Below are 23,883 nucleotides of genomic sequence, written 5' to 3' on the forward strand. Positions count from 1 at the left end.
ACACCGTAAGCAGAGATGGGATGGCAAGGTGAGGCTCTGGTCTTTCACGGAGAAGTATAAGGCACAACGTAAGAGCAAGAATAGAGCCAAGGGGGAAATTTGCACACGCAATCTTGATACCGTCGATCGAAATGTCTACAAGGACTATCTGATCACCAAGATGTTCCAAGCTATCAAGTCGAAGTGGCCAAGGAAGGACCGTCGCCAGTTCATCTTCGTGCAACAAGATAATGCGAAGCCGCACGTGTCGCCAACCGATCCGGACGTTGTCGCAGCGGGCACAGAAGGAGGGTGGAACATCAGACTGTTATGCCAAGCAGCCAAATCACCCGAGCTCAATTGCCTTGACTTGGGAGTTTGTGCTTCAATGCAGAGCATTCAACACCGTCTACCAAGAAAGGGCATCGACGCGCTTATAGCGTCGGTTGAGGACGCATTTCGGGAGCTCAAACCCGACACTGTGGACAACATCTTTCTTACGCTACAGGCGTGCATGCGCGCAATCTTGGAGGAGGCTGGCGGCAATCTCTACAAGCTTCCACACTTGGGGAAGGCCAAACTCCGACGTGCGAATGAGCTACCGGTAAGTCTATCGTGTAGTAGAGAGCTGTATGACGCCGCACTTGCGTTACTCCAATCTTCAAACCGTGATAGTGCACTGTTCTTTAAATGAAAAGTACTTCGAAGTAGATACATTTCTCCTTCTTTGAACTCAAAGTACACTTTATAAATTAGTATTTGTCATGTATAAGATTCGGCCGTCACAGAAAAACTGCCGACCTATCATAATGACTTCCGGTGATCATTTCCAACCGGAGGAATTAGCACCCACCAATCTACAGTAGAAGGAAAGAAGCTCCGAGGCGAATAGGCATCCATCAAAACCTGTAAGAGCATCTCCAGCGGTGGGTCTTATCCTAAGACGTAACAGGGTCTTTGAGACCACAATTTTACAGTTGAGACCCGCGCAGACCGACTTACTTCCAGCGGTGAGTTCTAAAGCGAGTCTTATTAGTCCATTCCCGCATGTGAAATTGCATTCAGACTTGGTGCAATCTTTTAAATACGGCGACTCTTCAGTTTTGTATGGGTGGCATTAAGATTGTGGTCTTATTTTAAGACTCGAAGGCCAATCTATAGGTCCCGGTGAAGTTAAAACCTGCAATAGGACCTTCTGGTGGAAGCCTTAAGTCTCGGCCAAGTCTTAACAGCGTTACTTTTAGGATAAAACCGTGTTTGAGACCAACCGCTGGAGATGCTCTAAGTGTCATTCAGACCGATTCGATCGAGTGCTGTATATGTTGTGTAAATTTTGCTTGATGTCATCCGCACGGGGGTGAAGTGACGAATGTAGTGTGAATGTCGTTCGATGTCATCCAAAAGCCTTCCCCAATCGACAGTTCTTCGAACTGCGAATACACATTCTACAGAAATTGTAGGACATGACACTCTGCATTCCTAGAAATGCAGGACATCGTATCCGGTATTTTCCAATTGCAAAGACAATAATCAACTCATAAACAGGGATTTAGTATAGAGTCAGTAAAAGTGCCAGTTTTACCCACTTTTGCAGGACATATTTCCTGCCCTCATCAGTATTCAAAAATCCATATTACTCCCCCCTCAATCGATCGACTGGGGCCAGCTAGCGAGAAAAGTTAGCGAGATCAAGAGCAATACCGGTCGCGAGCAGTGTACCAAAACTCCTACGGCCGCTTCATTGTCTGAGTCATCGCCAACAAGGCCTATCTCGGGGCCCCTGCGTTCGCAGCGAGGCTAGGGAGCGTTGGTGTATCAGCACCTGTGGACCACCGCAAAGCACCCGGGACTTACGCCCCTATTTATTAACCTCGGTACAACAAGCAGCAGCTCGTTCTCGTCCTGCTACTCGCCCTCGCCGTTCTGCGGCTTGTTCTCGACCACCAGCTCGTTCTCGTCCGAGCTGCTTGTTATCGCCCGACATCTCATCCTCGTCCGGCAGCTCGTTCTCGTCCAACAGCTCGTTCTCGTCCGACAGCCTGGCATCGTCCGTCAGCACCTCATCATCCTGCTGCAGCTCGTCGTCGTCCTTCTGCAGCTCGTCATCGTCCGACATCTCGTCCTCATGCTTGAACTCGTTCTCGCCCGACAGCTCTCCCCGCCCGGCAGCTCGTTCGTCTAACAACTCGTCATCGACCAACAGCAATTCGTCGTCGTTCACCAGGGCGTCAACGTCCGTCAGTTCGTCTTCGTCGGACAGCACGTCGCGCGCTGCTGCAATGGCTGCTGGCGCCCCCACTTGCTCTCGTCTGGTTAAATATCCGCTAGAGCTAGCCCGAAGATCCTTCGTGTGAGATTGTCCGCATCGTTGCCACTTGGGGTTGTCGTTGCCGCTTGGGATCTATAACCACCGTCGCGTTCAGCACTCCAGCGTCCACATTGCTCACCGTCTGGCATGACCACACCGCTACCTGTTACAAAATTAATGATGTACGCTATCTGATGACCATAGTTGAGGACAGATCAAAGCGTACCGGACTGTGGCGTGCCCGTCAAAGTGTTGAGGACGCTGTTAAAACGTTCATTGCATGCGCTGACAGTATCAACATACCGCAACACACAGCGACATTGCGGGGTCGGCGACGAGGACAGCTAAGCTAGGCTGCTGCCATCGCAAACGGCGTAAGCATAGCAGTAACTGATTGGCCGGCTTGTTCTTCCTTCTTCGCTCCCATTGGCAAATATCTACTCATTATCAAGTCCTGCCAATGTCCTGTAAAATCCGTCTAACAATCATTTTTAAATTAAAATTGAGATGAGAAACGCCGAGATTTGTACTCCAGTTCCGACCTTGTATACAGAAACCTACTTTCTTGGTGTTGGTAATACCCTTTGACAAAGAAGTTTTGGTAAAACAAAATATCAACCGAGACAAAGTTGTGCCAAAACACACCTCTTTCAACCCTTAGTGTGTCCGCGGGCCAGTTTTTTAATGTCCTGTTGATGTTATGTTGTCTTTTGGTGTTTTTTTGCTCTAGTGGGCTGCATTGAAAATGAGCTACCAGCAAACGTTTACAGCCCCAATTATCGCAAAGGTGGAGTAATATTACCTGAATTGTCGCTTACGAACGTCCTAAATTTTGTGGAGACCGTCCGCTGACCTAGAACTGTTTCAAAAGATCGGGCGAGCCATGTCGAGAGTTTTGTTGAAGTTGGCATCGATGAACGGGACCGGCGATTTCTCCCCAAAGTCGGTATTGCTCAGAGCAGTGCACGCCTCCTCCGTCAACTGCTCCCACATGATGAGGTCTTGGAACTCACCGGTAACCTTGCGCGTAGTCGGCCGCAGGATTTGGAAATCGCCGATGGTTCCATCAAAGTAACGTTCGTATGAGAGCATGACAGTCGTTCCGTTGATGTGCTCGACGAAAGGCACTTCACAACTCTGCCGCCCCCAGCGGTAGTAATAACACTTGGGTGGGCCCTCCTTTAAAATGTCATAGTAAGCCACCGCGTACATGATAGCCCAAAGGTCCTCGTACCAAACGGCTCGGCCGTACACTTGAGAGCCGAGTGTTGACCCCGTGCAGTCTTCGTCATTCTCCCCTGTCCCTTTCAGCCCGCCACTCGTCTCGCCCGCGGCGTTGACGGCAGGGTACGGGTGGCACCCAGTGACGATCTGGAGACTCAGCTTGAACTAGATTGCGGTCTTCTCAGATATGGTGACTGGCTCGGGCTGCGCGAACGGCTGCACCTTGTCGTGGTCGATAGTATCAGCCCTCGCAAAGCTTATCGAAGCGGCGGCAACACCGAGCAACAGAAGCAAGCGTGAGATCATGATCGGTTGCGCAGGACTCGAAATTGAAAGTGAGCATGGAAGCCCTGTGTGCTTGAGGACTACGTACAGGATTTGACAGTACCGGTAATCAATAGAACCGGCATCTTTCCCTACAACGAGCTGGGCATCGAGTTTGCAGGACACCCTGTTTCCGAATGATTGTAAGAAGCAAATGCGATGCTAGAATCCAGTTTATTTGCACACACAGTGCAGCCCCGTAGAATCCGCAACCATTTCGCTACCTCTGCCTTGCTCGTATTCGTAGCGGATCTGTGCTGCTGCACGAAATGTCCGAGCGGCTGACGGACTACACCGCAGATGACGAACACTGGGCTCGTATTGCCGCTCGATTGGCGGCGCCAAATAGGCGCAAGTATAAGTTATTCTGGCAACAAGCACACCTCCGGCAATTAACGTTAAGTACATGTAGACCTTGGCCTCACTCGATGTGAGCCGAATTCACGATGTGATGCTAAGACTTTTCCTTGGAGATCTTATCGTCGGATTACGACTTTTTGAAGTCGCTGAATCCCACTGTGCAGCAGTGTGTTCGAAGATCATGCGTTTCATTTGAAACAGTAGAGCACTGCTTCTTTTCGTGCCCGGCACTGGATGAAGTGTGGCAGACAATGTGGAAGCCGTTGAGCCAAGCGTTTATTGCAAAATTAGATTGGCGGCTGCTGCTGTTTCCTAAGCCTCGGGATCTCAAAGCAGATTAGAGGCGGCATGGGTGCACACCTCCATAGCGTTTCATGATATATGGAGACTTCGTAATGATATCTACTTTCATGAGACGGACGCTGACAAACCAAGCACACAAAGAGTGAAGGCGGCATTTGGCTGGCATTGCCAATTTATTTTCGACATTCAACGGAGCGTGGTTTTGACACAATCCGAGTTACCCTCCTGAGATTGAGATTCGAAGAACCCTGTGAGCAGCTTATTCCCCTACCATCTAGCCGGATTTGGATTCCCCGTCAATAACTAGCTCAACACTTAGTCGAGTTATATTGTGGTACACCGTTAGTCGGACCCTGACTAAATGTGGTGTACGATTTTTGAGGGGAAAAGTTGAAATTTCAAAATCTGCTAGTGACGTCAATATTTAATATTTCAGAAATCCAAGACCATGATTGGCTTCGGCCCACGAGATCTGTCCAAATCCGCCATCTTTGTGATGTTTCAAGGCCCTGGGGAGAATTTGGTTGCGCTGTGTGTCACGAAAAAGTACGGGAGCACGACTATTTGTAAATAGCGTGAACGGTGTATCTTCTTTTTTCAAAGTGAGCCGAAAATGGCCTTCGGGTCGTTACCCGGATCCGTGGGCTCGCCGTTTGCGTTGCCCTACAACCATTCGCACACGGTATAACTGCTGTCCTCGACTCGATGCGCTAGAGACCCCCACTCCTCGTGCCTGCAACTTCGACGTGAATCGGCCCTAAGTCCTTCATCTCAAAACACATGTGAAGCATCTGCTTCAGCTCCTTCATCAACTTCTTGTTGGGGGCGAAGAGAATCAAATCATCCACGTAGATGGAGATAAACACCAACTCACCATCGACCACTTTCACAGCAACACAAGCCTCACAATTCATTATCGTAAAGCCTTGTTTCTCTAGGTGGTCTTTCAGCAGGCGGAACCAAAGACGGGGGGCTTGCTTTAAGCCATACAGGCTTTTATCCAGTTTGCAAACCCAGTCCTCTTTTCCTGCTTCTTTGTACCCCGTGGGTTGATCCATGTACACTTCTCCATCGATAGGGCCATTCAAGAATGCGGTCGTCACGTCCATCTGGTCGACTTCGTAGTCCCAGATTGCAGCTAGTGTCAGCAGCATCCGCAGAGTCTCTAGGCGGACCACAGGTGAGTACACTTCAAGATAGTCTACGCCATAGACCTGCATAAAGCCCTTGACCACCAATCTGGCTTTGAACCGCTCGATTTCTCCGGTGGGAAGATACTTCACACGGAATATCCAACGGTTTCCGAGCACCTTCATACCTTTCTGGCGAAGGACCAGCTTCCATGTGCCATTATTCATTAAGGCATGGTACTCGGTATCCGCTGCTGAACGCCACTCCTCTGCGTAGTCGCTATTCATTGCATCATCCAGGGTCTCTGGCTCATCAATCACACTATCCGAAAGACAACAGAAGTCCTGCCACCAATTCATTGCTTTCTCTTTTGCAATTTCAAACTGCATTTCATCACGTTTCACCTCCGAGCTTGATGAACCAGCTGACCGCTCCTTCTCAATTGAGTCTCTGTACACAAGATGAATGGTGTCGCCAAGCCACCGCGGTGGCTTCGACACTCTGCCACTCTTCGTCCGGTATTCTCTGCAGCCAGTCTTCGGCGCCTTACTGCGAGGTGCATCTCGCTGCTCAGAGACGGTTAGGTCCCCCATCGGCGAGTCACCATCAGCATCCAGCTTCTCGTTGCTAGCGGTCGTCATCCCACCAGGCGAGCGAGTCGAAGACTGCTGCACTTCTGCCTCCTTATCATCTTGCTTCACAGCCGGTGCCACACACCGCCCACTGCCCGGACCATCAGACTCCTCGTTTGGTGTCTCACACCGTTCACAACTTCGTTTCTTTCTTTTCCCTCTTTTTCTCTTCTTCCGACGAGGCGCATTCTCCTTACTCACCCGTGCTACTTCTGCACTTGGTTTCACCTTTTCAACAGTGCGAGTTCTTTTGCGCGAAACCGAGTTTCCACTCGCGCGCGCTCTTTTTCGCGACGGCACGGTCTCACTTGCGGCACCACCAACCTGCTGTGCATGATCTTCACCAGTAGTCTCTGCTCGCACTGCTCCTTCATCAGCCCCACCAGTTCCGCACTCTGATGCATGCCTCTCGTCAGCTTGCGCTTCCTCCAACAGAGAAGGAATATTTTGCATCGTCGTTGCATCAATGTCCAAGTACTCGGATGTGGGGACTGATGGCGCCTCTGTATCATCCTTCAACAGAATTCGTCCAGGTTTATCTTCGTAGAAGACGGCGGTGTGGCTGTAGAACGCCTTGTTCGTCTTGCTGTCCAGCAACCGGTAGCCTCTTCTCTCACGAAAATAACCAACGAATACAGCTTCTTTCGCTCGTGAATCCATGTTCTTACGCTCAACTTTGTCAACGTATGCTAACACAGCACAACCGAACGTCCGAAGTCTCGAGTACGCAGGTGTCTCTCTGAACCACACTGCATACGGGACTTGCATTCCTTTTCTCTTGTTCGGCACGATGTTCACACAGTATGCTGCAGTGACAGCGGCCTCCGCCCACATCTGCTTGGGCAGTCCGAAATGCTCCAGCAAGCACCTCATCCTCTCAGTCACCGTGCGAATCATTCGTTCAGCAACCCCGTTTTGCTATGTGGTATGCTTCACAGTCAGCGAGCACTTCATTCCGTAGTTGCGTTTGCACTTCTCACCGAGCGCCAGTAGTTCGCGAGCATTATCACAACGAAGCGCCTTCATTCGAATTTTCAATTGTGTTTTTACTCGCTCATAGTAGAACTGCAACTTTGCGTAGACGTCGGTGCGCTCTTTCATCAGGAACAGTGTCGAGAAGCGAGAAGCCTCATCGACGAAGAGAGCAAAGTAGCGCATGCCCGAGTACGAAGCCACTGGATACGGTCCCCAAACATCCACGTGGGCTCGTTCTCCAACTAACCAGTCACGAGTCGAACTCGGCACCGAGTGAAAACTCTTTCTCGTCATCTTGCCTCTTACACATGCTTCACAGTTGAAGCCTCGCCCGACTCTCAAATCCACAGCTAACAGCGGCCAGTCTGCATGGCGAAATAGTGCGTTGAATACCGTCCGTCCTGGGTGACCAAGGCGCGTGTGCCACAGCTGCACCTTGTGGTCTCCATCAGTGGCGACAACCAATGCGGAATCCACAGTCTCTTCAGCTCCAAGCAATAAAGATTGGTTCTGTCAACATGTGCCTTCGCACTTCCTTGTTCAAACTTCACCTTTGCGAATTCATCGTCGTCAAAGTGAACTCGAACCTTCTCATCATCAGGCAGGGTTCGCGCGGTTTGTCGACGCACTGAGAATAAACTGCATTGCAGCTCTGGTACATAACGTACTCCACGCAGTACTAACGTCTGCCGCCCACTTGTAGTCTGGATCTCCTTTTTCACAGTACCAATTCGAGCTACAGTCAACCAATTCTCACCACCAGCACTCATGGCCGTGAACGAAATAAAATCAATTTTCTGGTTAGTCAAATGACTTGTGACTCCCGAGTCCAAGTACCAGCGCTTGCTCGCAAACTTCTGCACTTTGGGAGGCTGCTTGATGAGAGCAGTAACCACGTATGCCGATTCATCACTCTCATCTCCAGTATACTGGTTCTTAGCAGCTCGTTTTCCCTGCGCTCCTTCTACCTTGGCTTGCTTTTGAGGAGGCTCGGATCCACGAGCACCACTTGCCCGATGTCTGCCTAAGTGCGGGCAGTCCAGCACTTGGTGCGATTGCTCTCCACAATGAAAGCATCTTCCTCTACTGGTACCTTGTCCTCCGTGGCCACGTCCAGCTTCTTGGCTGCTTCCTCGGCCACCACCACGACCAAAACTACGCCCTCGGCCACGTCCTCCACTGCGACCACCACGGCCACGATCAGAACCACGGCCTCGGCCCGGACCTCTACCAGATCCTCCAAACAAAGCTTGGTCTTCACTACCTTCGTCCAGCTTTCGTCCTTGGCGCCGATCATACGCGAGCTCCAACGCATGCTCCAATTGATCATAGTTGGGAGGGTCATTTACATCTCGAGGCACGTGACTTGCCAGAAACGTTTCCACCACGTTATCATAGGCGTCAGGCAGTGTGCCGATCAAAATCGCAGGCTTCTCATACTCATTGAGAGGTTTACCCAATAGAGCAATTCGATCAATTAATCTTCGCACTTCACCCAAATGATCAGACATGTTGCCGTTTTCCGGGAGCCGGAGCTTCCTCAGCTGTGTCATTTCAGCTGCATACTTGAAATCCGTTTTTCCGACGAATCTCTGCTTCAATCTCTCCACTACACGGAACGCAGTCGGCTCAAACTTCACAGTTTTCATTATCTTGTCCGTCACTCCGTCGTTGAGTAGCTCCTTAGCGCGTGCAGAGTCCTTCTTCCACGCGTCGTGCTCGTCCTGCTTCAACTCCTCCGGCTCCTCGATTTCCTTCTCACAGTACTTCCACAAGCCCTTGCGTTCCAGCTTCAACTTCATGCGCTCGAACCACACCTCGAAGTCCTTGCCATCGAACGGTGGGTGAGCGGCCTTCTTCTCGTCCTTCGTGGCCTTCTTCTTCGTGTCTGCACTTGTACTCATGGTCTTCACTGTCGGGGAGTTACCAACGCAGCGTTGGGCTCATAACCACTTGTAACTTGGCTGCTTTTGCGTGCGTCTGTAACTCACACCACACAACGAAGGAGGAAGAGAAGGTGGGGGAGTAAAGCGACTTGCTGCTCCCGTTGTATTTTTGTGTTCTGTGGTTTCCCCCTCTTTACTTTTCTCTCTCCTTTCCCAGCTCCTGAGCCTTTTGTGTATCTGCACTTCAACTTACTGTAGAGCAAAAACTACACTGCAAGGTGAGGACCAGTAATTCACAATATTTGTATATGTACGTGAATAGTGAAGATGCATGTTCGTTTGATGTTGGCTGTGGAGCTCTGGGGAAAGTTTGGGCCAGCTCTGACTGACAAGCAGCATATGAGCTGCCAGCTGAGGTGGCTCAACCTTTTCTAGATGTCCATCTCATCACCAATGGATGGCATCCATTGGGAGGAATTATTGTGTTTTGCACGAACTTTGGCATGCGATTAAGGGCTCTAAACCAACGAGCAAATCCTTCCCGGTGATCATATCTCGCAGCCTAACTCTAACTTAAAAATAAGTCAATCAACCACCAGTCCCAATTACAGCGCAGAGCAAGAATAGACCGGTAGCCGCTGCAAGAATGGAGCGGTTGTCGCTGCAAGAATGGAGCGGTTGTCGCTGCAAGAATGGAGCGGTTGTCGCTGCAAGAATAGATCGTGCGCCGCTGGTACCAGTAGCCTCCGCACTACCAGAACTGCATCGTACTCGACACCCGACTAGACGCTTCATCGCGCAGGTAGATTCGCTGTCTTGACATTGTCTTCGTGTATATTTCAACCGGCTTGACTGCACAACTTACCAAACTAACTGTCTTCTATTGACAGACACTCTAATGGCATTGCCAATTCCTGATAAACTGCAGGTCAGCCTGACCATCAAAGTTGGTCAGCCGTACTCTTACAGTCGCACGACCTATGGAGCACCGATTATGTTCGAGTTCCAGCATGGCGAAGGCTACGGTGTCCTGCGAGCTCAGATCGACAGCAAGATTGCTGCGTTTACTGACATCACATGGGAGTCGGATGCGCCCATTCTGTTCAAGCCACTTGCAAATGCGTCACAAGCAGCATTCGTTGCATTTGCGAGTTCACAGCATGAATTTGCTGACAGAATTAATCGATTATGGAAACAAGCCGCTCGCCGCAAGACTGGGTAATTAGTTTTTCATCATCCTGTCGTATATTTTTAATTTTATTTCTGACGGAGCTTTGTTTTCTTATGAGGCAAGCAGACTTTCAACTTGATGTTTTTATATATGTACAGTGGAAGAACACTACGTCAGATTCGTCGCGCCACCGAAGCTCGTGTTGAAGCCTCGGCAATTAGCGAGCTGCTAGAGCGCGAAGGAGACAATTCAATTCGAGCGTTCGGGATGACGTTACCACGACGACGGAACAGATAGCCCCAGCCAGAAATGGACCGCGTTGACACTCCCATCACTGAAGCCACAACGGTCAGATCAATATCGTAGAAGTAGGTTAGCACGATAGATCGCCAGCGCATGTCAATCGATATCGTCATGGTCGACTGCAGACGAAGCGAGAGAGTTAGAATGTCAGGACCGTAGGATTGTCGGATTTACTCCAGCCATTCAACGAAAGTAGGCATAACCCAACGTTAACTCGTTGTCTTAGCTGCTATTCTATCTTAACTCGAAGAGTTGGCCGCCTAACTCGATGATGGGCTAATCACCGTGATTTGCTAAAACAACGAATTACGTCGTTGTTTAGACAGAAAGCATGCAAGGCATAATAAATAATACTACTAACTGTAAGTACAAGTAGATTGGGGTTATTTGTCCAAGCGTATTTAGATCATGGGACTTATAAGTACACTGGGGGACGTTAATTACATGAATTTTTTTTCACTAGCACCCTGCTACTGTACGCACTCCGCGTGGTCCTCCAGGCCCGAAAGGCTCGCTGCGCTCGCTTGGACAGAACCCTAACAAGCCCGCTGCGGCTCGCACCCATCGCTTTCGCTTGCTAGAAGGGCAATGCTGGGTTCTGGGTTTGCATCCGCGTGCTTCGCACACGGGCTGACAAACTGCAGGCGTGGGCTCGCTTCGCTCGCTGTGTGCTGATACGTATAAGTAGTCCCCATGATCTACTTACGATTGGACAAATAGCCCCAATCTACTTGTATTATTTAATTTTTCCACCCATTGGATGCATGTCTTATACCAACAGAGGTGTAAACGCCATCGTTTGCGTCAAGCGCTGAAGGTATCATCTGGTCTGAGCGGATACCGCACGACGCTACAGCAGCGGTAGCGTGACCAAGTGCTCCTCGGGATGATATTATCATCCCGAGGAGATATATTATATCGTCTGCGGACGAGCAGTGCACCTCGTCTCAAACAGTTGACCCCAGGAAGTCCTCTGCATTTACTTCGCCTTCCTCTCGCCTCTTGTCCTCGTACGTGTAGACGCACTTGTCCTCGCTTGGCCAAGGAGTTCGAGCAGAACCGATTGATTAAATAAACATGGACCGAATGCAGCTCGGGGTGCTCGTTCGTGGTACAGTGAGCTTTTCCTTTCTATCGGACGGCCCGCCTCATCGGACCGAGCTTCAATGACCACCTCGACTACCATCAAACTTATCAAACTTGAGATAGTCCACATCACGAAATCTGTCTTCTCAGAGTTGCCCATTTTCTGGCAAAACGCGGGTTTTGTTGGGCGGCGGCACGCGTGCTGCTACGCCGAACGGCTGCAAACATCTCGCGGTGATCACTTGGCGCGGTGTTGTCCACCCGCATGCACGTCCGATTGACGCGGATCGGTTGCCCTTTCATCGACACTTCTGCCTGTGGACTTGTCTGTGGTGCTGGCCGAATTCCAACGAGGGGCAGCACACACCAACATGACATCTCGTTGGTCCCAGCCACGCGCCAGCAGTACACCTGCTGTGTTTGCAACACTGGTAAGAGATCATTCACGGTGACCTTAGCCTAGACTCAATGGATAACTTGGTACACTTGTAGTCCTCACCACCAATCGAAGAGCAGCCGAATTGTGTCTCGAAACTCGCAGAACCATCTTCATTTCCACTTTTGCATTGGATCACCATGGGCACTCCCACCTCTGTCGAGCGTTCCTCGCTCTCGTTCGTCGCACCGGTCGGCCCGAACCTTCAAAAGATGCCGTCCCCAGCCCCCGCTGCATACTACGACGGACTCAAGTCTCCCGGTGATCTCGAAGGTGGGGCTCTTCGACCTGACGGCCCTCCGTCTTCGCTGTACTCGCGTCAGAATCTGGGACTGGCCGCGCACCAGATTTCCGTCGCCATCGTCTACGGCTCCATCTCCGGCGTCATCTACTCCGTCTTGAATAATTATTTGAATCTCAGCGCCGTGCTGGTGGCGACCGCGACCGCGGTGGTGCGAGTCCCTCACGCGCTCCGACTGTTCACGGGCCTCATCTCGGACTGCTACCCGATCTTCGGCTACCGTCGTCGGTCGTACATGGTGGCAGGCTGGGCGATGGCGTTCGTCTGCTGCTTGGTCATGGCGGTGGTTCCGTTGGGAGACCCGTACTACGGCGATGCCTCACTCGAGGATATCCCTGAGAGCGAGTGGACGGTGGAGCAGCAGGCCACCATCAACTACGACGCTCCCAATAAGGGCATCCACCTCATCATCCTCTTCATCCTGGCCCACCTCGGCACGATCGTTGCCTACGGAGCTGCCGATGGGTACTTGGTCGAGCTGGTTCAGCGCGAGCCTGAGGCCATCCGAGGCTCCATCCAGACGGACATCGCCATTGTCAGCGCTGTGGCGGGTAACCTGACGTGGGGATTGGGCTCAACAGCGCGGCATACGGAGGGACCTTTTCGTGGGATATGGGCTTCGGCGGAGTCATGGGCGTGTGCGCCGCCTTCTCGTTCGTCACCATTCCGCTCTGCTGGTTCTCCGTGACCGAGGAGAAGGCCCCAGCACAACCCACCAAGGCCTTCTTCGCGTACCTCTACGACTTCATGCAGTACCGCGTGATCTACCAAGTGCTGGCCTTCCGGTTCTTCTACCACATCTTCTCCAACTTCTCGGTCACCGCGGCCAGCAAGATCAAGAGCATCTGGTCGCACGTCGAGCCGCTGAACGACGGCATCGCTAGCATGATCTCCTCCATCGTGAGCTTCATTGTGCTGTATGCGGTGCGGAAATGGGGGCTCAACTGGAGCTGGCGCTGGGTCGTCATCGTCTGTCAGGTGCTTGTCGTCTTCATCGACTGCTTCCCGACGTTCTTCACCATTTGGGACGTGTACCGCAGTCAATGGTTCTGGCTCGGTGTCCCTCTCCTGGCCGAGGTTCCGAGCTGTATCGGCGAGCTGATCGCGAAGCTCTTCGTCATTGAAATCGCTGACCCCGGTAGCGAGGCCACCATCATGGGCTTGATCATCACTATCAACAACATCGGTACACCGTTCTCCACCGTCATGTACAAGTCCATCGACTCGCACTTCAGCATTACGGCGAAGGACCTCAAGAAGGACACGCACGAGGTGCGCTTGGACGTGACGTACGCGTACCTCATCACCTACGCGTTCAACCTGGCCTCCATCGTGTTCGTGTACTGGCTGCCGCGGCAAAAGGAGCACGTCCACGAGCTGAAGCGCACGGGAGGGAAGAGCAAGATCATAGGCATTCTGACCATCTGCGACATCCTCTTCGGCTTCGTCTGGGTCGTCCTGACCAACGCGCTGACTCTGTCGACGTCCACGAGCTGCCTGCGTATTGCCGGCGGAACGGGCTGCTAAATGGACGGAGAGTTACGAACTGAAGGAGAAGAGAGGTGTCGGTAACGTAGAGAATCGGAAGCCCGTGCTTTGATGTTTCTACGTCATGGCTCGGGGCAGGATAGAATTGCACACAGGTCTCCATGGTCTTGTAGCGTTGCCGTACTGTGCAGCTAGCACATGCACCCACGTCCTGCCCTCCGTTTTGCAGTCTGCGGCACAATTGAGACGGGACCACGACAGTTAACCTACGGTGGACCATTTATGACATGAGATATCATGTCGCTTTTCAAGATAACCTTCAAGATATACCGTGATCAGGTCGTCAAACTAGGAAGGATGAGCATAAATTGGGCGCACTTCCTAAATTAAGGCTCTGCCAGCGTCCTGTATTAACAGGATGGCTACATACTAATTGTAGTGATCTAGACTGTATTGGGGCTTCCGTTATGAACTATACCTGGCCATGAACCAATTGCTCTTGGTTTTAGACAGCTTTGTTGTGACTTTCGCACGTACCTAGGTTCAGAGATGTCTTTCACGTGAACGCACGTGTCTACCAAACGTAGTGTAGGGAGCTGTCTTCACTATGCTGAAACCCGGTGGGACTCTATCTATGACTCCTGCGAGTTTTTGACACTCAAGCGCAACTATTAAAATCGGTTGCGCTGCAAAAAGAAAAGGGTTGCTCCCATTTGATCAGTTTGAGGTGGATAGTTTGTCTGTGGTCACGGATCTCGCGCGGACAGTATCCCGAGTTGGAACGGCTCGGACCGTTCCAACTCTGCGTGGGCGACGATGAGTGCCTGAGGTCGTCCACCTGCTGTGGCCGCGGGCGAGAAGTAGTGCCGTGGGCCGGGTTGTCTCGAAGGTGGAGACCCGTGGGCCGCTACCCAGAGGTATCTTGGAGGGATGATGTGCCTCGCAGTGTCGTGGCGGGACTTCGGGGACGGATGGCATGTTGGGCGGCTTTGAGGGCCGTCAAGGTGAACGGATCAAGTCTTTGGGAGGGGTGAGCGGGAACGGAGTCACCCAAAGGCACTGAAACGCAAGGATCTGCAGAGGTAGAGAGGAAGAGTTAGGAGTAGAAGGAAGGTCAGTCGTCAATTTTGCTTAAAAGGACCACACAGGTCGTAAGGAACACTTATTGCATTTTGCTTAGTGATCTCCTTGCTATTTGTGCCCCATAAACCTATAAGCACAGGCAGCACTTACTACTCCAATACAGCGGCGGCCGGCCCCAAACCGGTCCGACAAAGCGACTCGCGACACGTGGTGGAGAAGTAGGGTAGTGTTGCCGACTGTGGAGTGAGCAGTGCTGAGAGCCTGTGCCCGGAAGTGAACAGAGTCAAGAGCCGAGCGTCTGGACCTGGTGTCTGGACGTGTGACCCCCCCCCCCCCTCCTCGGGTTTAAAGTGTGCCAGGGAAGGACCCAGGAGTCCGCACACGAGTACACGCCGCGCGGGGAAAGCGGCGTCGAGGAGCAGTAAGAGGAGCGATCCAGGCCGGTAGGACAAGGGAACGGTAACGTAGACACAAGAGCCAAGTGTGCACGGTCGAGAGCAAGAGGTCAAGTGAACAAGGAACGGTAAACTGAGAGTGGACAAGGAACGGTAAACTGAGAAGAGAAGATGCCAGGAGGACAAGGAGGAAGAGGCGGTAACGCTGAGGAAGCAGCACGCCGCCGGGCTGAACAAGAAGAAAGAGCGCGTGCAGAGTGCGCCGAGGCAGAGCGTGCCGCGCGGGCCGAAGCAGAGCGTGCCGCTCGAACCGAAGCAGAGCGTGCCGCTCGAGCAGAAGCTGAGCGTGCTGAAAGACGTCGGCAGAGGCCCTCGACACCGGCTTCCGGGACGCCGATGATCGGGATAGCGCCGCCGTTGTCCCAGCGGCCGAGGGTCCCGCCGCCGCCCAGCCAGGCTGGAGCGGACGCGCCGGACCCGGTTGAAGAGGGATTGAGGAGCCTGGAGCGGTGGAGGAAGACCGCTGAGTATGCTGAAGAGGGAGCGTCCGTGTCGGATGTGATGCGTGAGCTCCGGGAAGATGAAGAAGACGAGGGCTATGAAGAGAAGGAGGCGGTCAAGACGGAGACCGCGACTGGAGTCCAGCCGGTGACCTCGGCTGGAATGAAGACGGAGACCGTGGCGGAGGCCAAGGCGGAGCCCGCCGTGAAGGGCGAGCCGGAGCCACCGGTCTCGCGTCCGATGGGACGGTCGAGTGTGGGGCAGCCCTACGCTCAGCCGACGGACTATGGGTACGGCTACGGGATGTACGCCGACGACGAGGAAGACTACCACGACGCGATGGAGGAGCCGGTCCCGACGCAGCGAGGCCCGAGTGGGTTCATCACCCGCTACACGGGTCCCAAGGCCCGCCGAACGGATCGCCCTGCCTTTGAATGGAGCTGGAGCGCTCAACATGGTTCGGGGAAGGCCCCCGAGTATGGAGGATGGAGTGGGAGCGGAAAGCGCGGTGAAGTCGCCGACCAAGTCGCCCCCTCCGATGAAGAAGTTGCAGTTCACCGGCGGTCCGGCTGGGCTCTCAAAGCCGCTCGGTGGCGGAATGCCCATGCAACCTACAACGGGCCCTACGGTAAGTCGGACGCCTGGAACGGGCACGGCTCCGCCGGCTCCGACGGCTGCACCGTCGACGAGTTGGTGCGGTGCCAGTGGACTTTCGCCGAGTGCCTACAACCTGTCTACGATGGTCTCGCACGCCGTGAAGGTGCTGCTGATGTTTCATTCGGACACGGACACGGTGGAGAAAGCGCGGGACTTCTGGGAGCTCTTCGAGGACCACACGGACGGTTTCCCGGACCGGTCCAGATTGCTGGTGTTCCGTTAGAAGCTGCGAGGCCGCGAGGCTGTCCGGTGGTGGAACAACTCGAGGATCAAGTCGTTCATGACGCTCAAGGTGCGGTTCCATAACCAGTTCCTCAGCCGGACGGCTGACGAGCTGTGTGAGCTGCTAGAGAACACGAAGAGGCAGCGCGGAGAGTCCGTGGAGGAGTGGGGTGACCGAGTCTCGGACCTGTGCGAGTCCCTCGACTACCCGAATCCGCAGATGCGGTACCAGCTCTTCCGCCGAGGACTGCGGAACAAGCGCATGCTGGCGACCTTGGACGCGAGTCCCGCGTCGGACATTCCGGAGGCGTGCGAGTGGCTCATATTCAAGGACATGCACCGTCCGATCGAGGAGGACGACGAGTTCTCGGACAGCGAGTCCAAGAAGAAGAACAAGAAGTCGGAGGAGGCCCCCGGGACGACTGCGGTCGAGGCCTTCGCTGAGCAGATGAAGTCGTTCATGGAGCAGCAACAACAGTGGCAACAGCAACTTATGCAGCGCCAGTGGCAGCCGCCTAGGTCGCCTCGCAATCGAGCGCCGGTAGTGGCCGCCACCCCTGCCACTCAGCCCGCTGGAAACGGTCGTGGGCCAGGGAACGCTCAGCCATCCCGGGGCATTCGGATGGGCGATGATAGTCGCACGCAGGACGGTTCGCCTGTGTGTGGTCGCTGTAACTTCGTGGGACATGGTCGCGCTACACGCAAGCGCGCGTCGATGAGCTGCAGGCGCTGTGGCGCGTTTGGTCATATCGCGGTCGAGTGTGACAGGCCCCAGAATGGTGGAGGCCAGACTGCAGCCGCTGGGGGTACTCAAGCTCCGTCTGGTTGTGTTTTCTGCCAAGACGCGAGCCACTCCGTGATGCAGTGCCCCGTATTGGCCGCGCTTCGTGATGCGACTCCGAGTTTGCTGAACGCGGCCGCCCAGAGCAATCCGATCCCTCGACAGTGACGGGGGGCGGGAGGAAGGAGAGGAGGGAGCCACTCCTTTCTCTAGTCTAGAGGATGGCTCAGGGGGTGATCGTAGGAGGCAGGCGAGACGAAGGCGTTCTACGGTCACGGCGAGGAAAACGGTGGACAAGGTTGTGAAGAGTAGTGTGAATGAAGGGAGCGTCGATGAGGAACGCGTAGAGTCGCCAAGAGCGGAAGTGGAAGTTGAGACGGTTGCCGTACCCGGGAAGAGTCGATTGTACCCAGCGGCGTCTCCGTCGAAGAAGAATATGAACGAGAGCAGGGGCGGATGGTGTTGTCCGTGCGGGAAGAAGGTGAAGCTGAGTGCTGGACGGAGTTGTCTGTGCACGGCGAAAATGAGGAAAGCGTGGCGGAAGAGCCTGCATACTGCTACGAGGAAGAAGCGGCGTGGGCCGTTGCGAGTGACGAGGAGGAGAAGATGTACCCTGCGGGGAAGACGGCGACCGAGGAGAGCGCCGAGCAGGACGAGTCGAGTGCAAGGGTGAAGGAGGCTTGGGCCCATGAAGGGGCCGCCCTCGATGGTATCGATGAAGAGGCCAAGGAGGCCGAGGCGGCCGAGCTGGACGCCCCCGCGGGCAAAGAAGACCCCGCGAGTAGCCCTGACCGCAGCCCCGAGCGTGGAGTAGGGGACGGCGGCTGAGACCGTCGACTCGGCGTACGACGAGGACCGGTCCGTGAGGTCGGAGGAGTCGGTGTACTCCGAGGAGGAGGAAGTCGACGGTGATGTGTTCTATGCGGCCAGTGCGGACGATGAAGCGTTCTGTGCTGCGCCTCCGAGCGCGAACATAACCTACAAGGTGCCCACGGAGGAGGTGCCGCCGCCGACGGAGTTGAGAGCGGTGCCGAGGTCAGTGACTGCGGCCCCTTTGCTAAGCATCCTGAAGAAGGAAGGCCCCCGTCCGCGTTGGATGGCGGAGGAGCCCTCCTTCGAAGGGTGGGGCGGCGCTGTAGATGTGGGGGACACACTGTTCGCCGAGTGGAACGGCGACGGAGGATCGCCGGCCGGCGAGCACATCGCCGAGGAGAACGTCAACGTAGTCGTAGGGCCCGAGCCGGTGGCAGGGCCCGCCACCGAGCTGGCTGTCGCCGAGGAGGACCGAGGCGCTGCCGCCGAGAGCAAGGAAGTGCCCGAGAGTTCCGAGGTGGTCGAGGCGGCCGAGGACGTTAAGTAGCCGCCCCGCCACGCTCGTCTCTTTACGGACGAGGAACTGGACGCCATGGAGTGCGAGGCGCCGAAACCCTCCGTTCCAGGCATCAGTGAGGAGCTCGAGGAGTATGACAAGGAGCTGGAGGACAGGCTCCACCCCCTCGATGAAGTGGAGTTGATGCGCAAGGTGAAGGAGAATGCGGAGAGGGCCAAGGGCCCGTCCATGGAAGAGATGTCGAAGTTTCTGGGCGTCCCGGTCGAGGCGCTGACCAAGATGAAGGACGCCTCGCCCGAGGGCACGTCCTCGCCCGAGTACTGGAGTACTGGGAGGACTGGTACAGGAACACACTGGAGAACTCGTGCGGAGGCCAAGCGAGCCAACCGTGACTTCAAACAGTCACTGGCCAGCTGCGTCTCTCTGGAACGCTCGACCGAGGAGACAACGTATGAGTCGTTCGGCCTGTCGGAGTCCGACCTGGACCCGAAGGCCTCGACCGTCTCGGTCGATGGCTCCGTGATGGAGGAGAGCGTGACTGCGAACATTGCGGTCCCCGTGGATGTCTGTGAGGAGAACAGCGAGGAGATGGTCACTGCGGTTAGCGTGGACCCGCCCGTGGACGCTCCTGAACCGAGTTCGAGCGCTTCTCCGAGCGAGAGGTCGGAGGCTCGCAAGGCCGTGTACTTCTTGCTGAAGGAGACCAAGGACGAGATGTTGCGTGCGAAGAAGTCGGTTGCGACCCGCTCGGAGAAGGCGGCACGGTCGAGATCCCCCCGATTCGTGATAAGCCACCTGATCTAGACTGGGTGCGCCTAGTGCACGATGGTGACCAAGTTGCTGGTGAAAACGAAGACCAAATCGATTGGCGAGAACCTGTGAAGAAATGGACGAACGAGTACTACAATGAGAACGCTACGTATATTTAGAATAAGCTACTAGATCGAGTTCGAGAAGCCCACTCGGCGAGTGCGAAGCGTCGGCTGCGGCGTCGCTCGCGGCGGCCCGTATGCTTTGACTTCACGGCGTTGTACCGCGATTCGGCCGAGGCGCTGGACGGGAAGCTCCGTCCTGAAGAAGACGACGACGCGACGCACTACGTGCAAGTGGTCCGTCCCGAGCGTCCACCGCCGGAGCGTGGACGGAAGACCGGGATGGTGGAGGTGGTAACCGTGAACTTGCCGGACGGCTTCGGCGCCCGTGTTGATGAGGACGATGATGAGTGTGGAGCCGAGCTCCCACGCGTAGTTGCCGGTGGTCGGCGTGTGGTGGGCACTGTGGGGAACTTCGAGGCGCTGTCGTGCGGGTACATCGACTGCCTGCCTTCGCAGATGTTGGCGGACACGGGCGCAACGCTCATTCTCGTCGACGGCCGTGTTCTGAAGCGTCAAAGCCGAGCTGGTGAAGCTCTGGAGGCCTACGACGGGCATGTACGCAGTTCGTCTGGACACCGTCTGCGCATTCTGGGGTGGATCACTCTCCCCCTAATGCTGGGCAAAGTCGGGGTGACCATGCGGGTGCTCGTGGCCGACAAGTTGCATGTGGACGCTATCTTTGGCGTCGACGCGCTGGGTGCGTTCGGAGCAGTGATTGACGTGGCTGAGCAGACGCTCATACTGAAGAGCACGGGCGAAGTCTTATCGTTGGGCGTGATGGTGGTCCACGAATCGTTCATGGCCACGATGGCCGTGTCCGTCCGCTTGCCGCCAAGGGGCCAGGCCCTGGTGGTCACGGATGTGGTGGGCGATGCCCCGAACGCGACCAGGGCTCTCTCAACTTGTCGCCTTCGCTTTGCGTGGCGAGAACGCTCTGTACTGTGGACGACGGTCGAGTCGTCGTGGAGGTCTGCAACGCATCGACAGAAGAGTTCTGGATCAAGAAGGGCACGGTGGTGGCCTCGACGTCCGTGGTGCCCGAGTCGGCGTTCGGCTTCGAGCAGCCGTCGGCGGAGAAGTCCGAAGGGGCGCCCAGCCGTCCGCACGAGGCTAGCGGGGCGGCCACCGTTGCTGCCAGTCGTGGAGAAGAGGAAAAGGGGCCGGATCTCGGCGAGACTGTGAGGGCGTCGAGGCCCGATGTGCCGCCCGACAAGGAGGTGACGCTCGAGGCCGACTTCTCCCAGTCGAGGCTGTCGGATGAGCAGAAGTCGCTGTTCCGCAGCGAGCTGGAGCGCTTCCGAGACATGTTCGTGGAGTCGTCCAACTCGCCCGGCAGGACCGACTTGCTGAAGTTCCAGATTGATACTGGGGACAGCAAGCCGATCAAGCAGCAGCCCTACCGCGTGTCGTTCGCCGAGGGCGAGGTGATGGAGGCGGAGATCCAGCAGTACCAGAAGCTGGGCTTCGTCCGGCCCTCGAACAGCCCCAGGGCCAGCCCCGTGTTGATGATCAGGAAGCCCGACGGGGGCATCCGTTTCTGCATCGATTATCGCAAGTTGAACGCCGTAACGGTCAAAGATTGCTATCCTATGCCGCTGATTGACGACATCCTGGACGTGCTGAGTGGAACCAAACTGTTCTCGACCATGGACATCGCCTCAGGCTACTGGAACGTGCCCATGCATGAAGGCAGTATTGCTAAAACGGCTTTCACATGCAAATACGGTCTATTCGAATGGTCAGTCATGCCCTTTGGCCTATGCAATGCTGTACCTGCTTTCGAATGGTTGATGGAGACCGTGCTTGTCGACCTCAAGTGGCGCGTGTGCTTGGTGTACTTGGACGACTGCGTCATCTTCAGCGAGGACTTCCCGTCGCACCTCGTTCGCCTTCGGCAAGTGCTGACCCGCTTTCAATAGGCCGGCTTCAAACTGAAGATGAAGAAATGCCACTGGGGCAGGAGTCAGGTCGCCTTTCTCGGGCACATTGTGACACCCATGGGCATCCTCCCGAACCCCGAGAAGGTGAAGGCCGTCATGAACGTGCAGAGGCCGCGCGATGTGCATGACATCCGTTCATTTTGGGGGCTGACGAGCTACTTCCGCCGGTATATCCCGTGATCTCTACGCCGCTGGAACGCCTGAAAATGAAAGACATTCCGTTCGTCTGGAACGAGGACTGTGAGGTGGCGTTCCGCAAGCTGAAAAGGGCGCAAGTCACTCCTCCTATCCTAGTCTACCCGGACATGAAGAAACGATTCAAGCTTTACGTCGACTCGTCGAGGTATGCTGCCGGTGCTTGTCTTATGTAGGTGGTGGACGGTCGAGACCGTGCTGTCACCTATGCTAGCAAGTTACTGACAGGCTCTCAGAAGAACTGGATCAACAACCAAGACGGAATCTCTGAAATTAAATGCTGGGGCATTGTCTGGTCTACGCGGAAGTTCCGCTGCTACCTAGATAAGCGAGAGTTTGATCTCTACACTGACCATCAGGCGCTTACCTGGATCTTCAGTCCTGGCAACCGCACGACCAATGCTAAGCTCGCTCGCTGGGCGATCGAGCTGTCCAATCTACAATTCCGAGTGCATCACAAGCCCGGGACGAGCATAGGGCACGTGGACGGCTTGTCGCGCCTCCCTACCGCGAGTGTGAACGCGCTGACCATGGCGGACCTGCTGAACCCGGGGGGCTCGCCTGTGGGCATGGCCGACTTGCTAAATCCGGACGACTCGCCCGAGACCGTGGCCAACGACTCAGTCGGGGAGCCGTCCAACGTGGCGCCCGAACCGATGACTAGAGACAGCGGCGGCGAGATGGGCACGGAGACCGCGGTTCCGTTGCCGGAAGACGCTACTGAGGACGAGTCCGCGCCGACGGACGTCCCTCCGTCGTCCGTGGACTTGTTCGGACTCGATATGGAGCAGTTAAAGGTGGAGCAGCGGAAGATCCCGTGGGTGATGGCCCTGATCGCGTTCCTGGTGGGTGGAGCGCTGCCGCTGGACCCTAGCTTACGAGTGAAGGTTGTGAGGATCGCATCCAAGTTCGCCGTCGAGAACGAGCTGTTGACGCGCAGAGTGAATCTCCCCGCGCGCGTCGGGCCCGCTCGATCGCTGACCGTGCCCGTGATACCGCTTCCGTTCGTTGAAACAGTCTTACAATTTTGTCACGCTGATCTACTGTCGTCGCACCTCGGCCTCACGAAGACGCTCGAGAAGGTGAGGCGACACGCGTACTGGTCAGGGTGGCGACAGGACGTCGAGGAGTATTTGCGCGAATGTGATAAGTGCGGAAGTGGCAAGGGTGCGCGTCCGTGGCGCGCTGGTCGAATGCAGAGAATGCCCATCGTGGATCTGACGGGGCCGTTCTCGTTGCTCGTGGTGGACGCCGTGGGGCCTCTGCCCGAAACCGAGCGTGGCAATCGCTATATTTTAGTTTTCGTTGATTACTTCACTCGCTGGGCCGAGGCGTTCGCCGTGGAGCGCTTGGACTCCAGGACGTTCGTGGAGGTGATGTGGTGTCTCGGCACGGAGTGCCGTCGCGGTTGCTGAGCGACAACGGCTCGAACTTCACGTCTGAGGTGGCCAAGTCCTTCTATCAGACGTTGGGCATTAAGAAACTCTTTGGTACCCTCAGACTCAAGGACTCGTCGAGAGATTCAACGGAACGCTCATAGGAATGCTACGAATGCATGTGAGTTAGGCTCAAGATGATTGGGATGTTTATCTTCCTAGAGTGCTTTTTGCCTACAGAACGGCCTACCACGAGGCCCTGGGAGATTCGCCGTTTTTCTCGCTGTACTGGCGCGACCCAGTGCTTCCGATGGACGTGGCCTTCCTCAATCTTGGCAAGAAGTGGCGGAGTAATGAAGTGGCTCAGTATAGGCTAGATCTGTACAGCTCTCTCCGTTCCTCGCGACATTTGGTTGAGCGTCAGTTGTTGAAGGCGCAAGATCGGCACGAGCAGCGCCTGGAAGGGCAAGGCGAAGTGAATTATGAAATAGGAGACCCGGTGTGGGTCTACCAGGTGTTCAGGGCGAAACGCGGCGAAGTGCGCACGAAGAAGCTTGCCTTCGCTTGGCACGGTCCCTATCGGATCGTAGCCAAGGTCGGCGAGAACGCTTATCGGGTCGA

At 55.0% G+C, this 23,883-nt stretch overlaps 4 protein-coding genes across 4 annotated transcripts; 1 reads left to right on the forward strand and 3 right to left on the reverse strand.

The window, feature by feature from the left end:
* Window positions 1-1,884: 1,884 nt before the first annotated feature.
* Window positions 1,885-2,608, reverse strand: PHYSODRAFT_251442 (hypothetical protein; the record flags this gene model as incomplete). The annotated part of the gene is given in 4 exon segments (XM_009526328.1): window positions 1,885-1,933; window positions 1,953-2,281; window positions 2,388-2,450; window positions 2,591-2,608. 4 exon segments carry the CDS (start codon window positions 2,606-2,608, stop codon window positions 1,885-1,887), a joined length of 459 nt encoding a protein of 152 aa, XP_009524623.1.
* Window positions 2,609-3,151: 543 nt separating this feature from the next.
* On the reverse strand, window positions 3,152-3,817 carry PHYSODRAFT_251461 (necrosis inducing-like protein NPP1 type; the record flags this gene model as incomplete). Its single annotated transcript, XM_009526329.1, has 2 exons — window positions 3,152-3,676; window positions 3,707-3,817. The coding sequence occupies 2 exons, from the start codon at window positions 3,815-3,817 to the stop codon at window positions 3,152-3,154; spliced, it is 636 nt and encodes a 211-aa protein (XP_009524624.1).
* A 6,724-nt stretch (window positions 3,818-10,541) lies between these two features.
* PHYSODRAFT_377827 (hypothetical protein) lies at window positions 10,542-10,709 on the reverse strand (the record flags this gene model as incomplete). The annotated part of the gene is made up of 1 exon (XM_009526330.1): window positions 10,542-10,709. A coding segment is annotated over one exon (168 nt), but the record flags the coding sequence as incomplete, so codon positions are not given.
* A 1,549-nt stretch (window positions 10,710-12,258) lies between these two features.
* Window positions 12,259-13,946, forward strand: PHYSODRAFT_251425 (hypothetical protein; the record flags this gene model as incomplete). The annotated part of the gene is made up of 2 exons (XM_009526331.1): window positions 12,259-12,970; window positions 13,015-13,946. 2 exons carry the CDS (start codon window positions 12,259-12,261, stop codon window positions 13,944-13,946), a joined length of 1,644 nt encoding a protein of 547 aa, XP_009524626.1.
* Window positions 13,947-23,883: the final 9,937 nt, after the last annotated feature.

This window comes from Phytophthora sojae (assembly GCF_000149755.1).
Source record: "Phytophthora sojae unplaced genomic scaffold PHYSOscaffold_3, whole genome shotgun sequence".
NCBI lineage: Eukaryota > Oomycota > Peronosporomycetes > Peronosporales > Peronosporaceae > Phytophthora > Phytophthora sojae.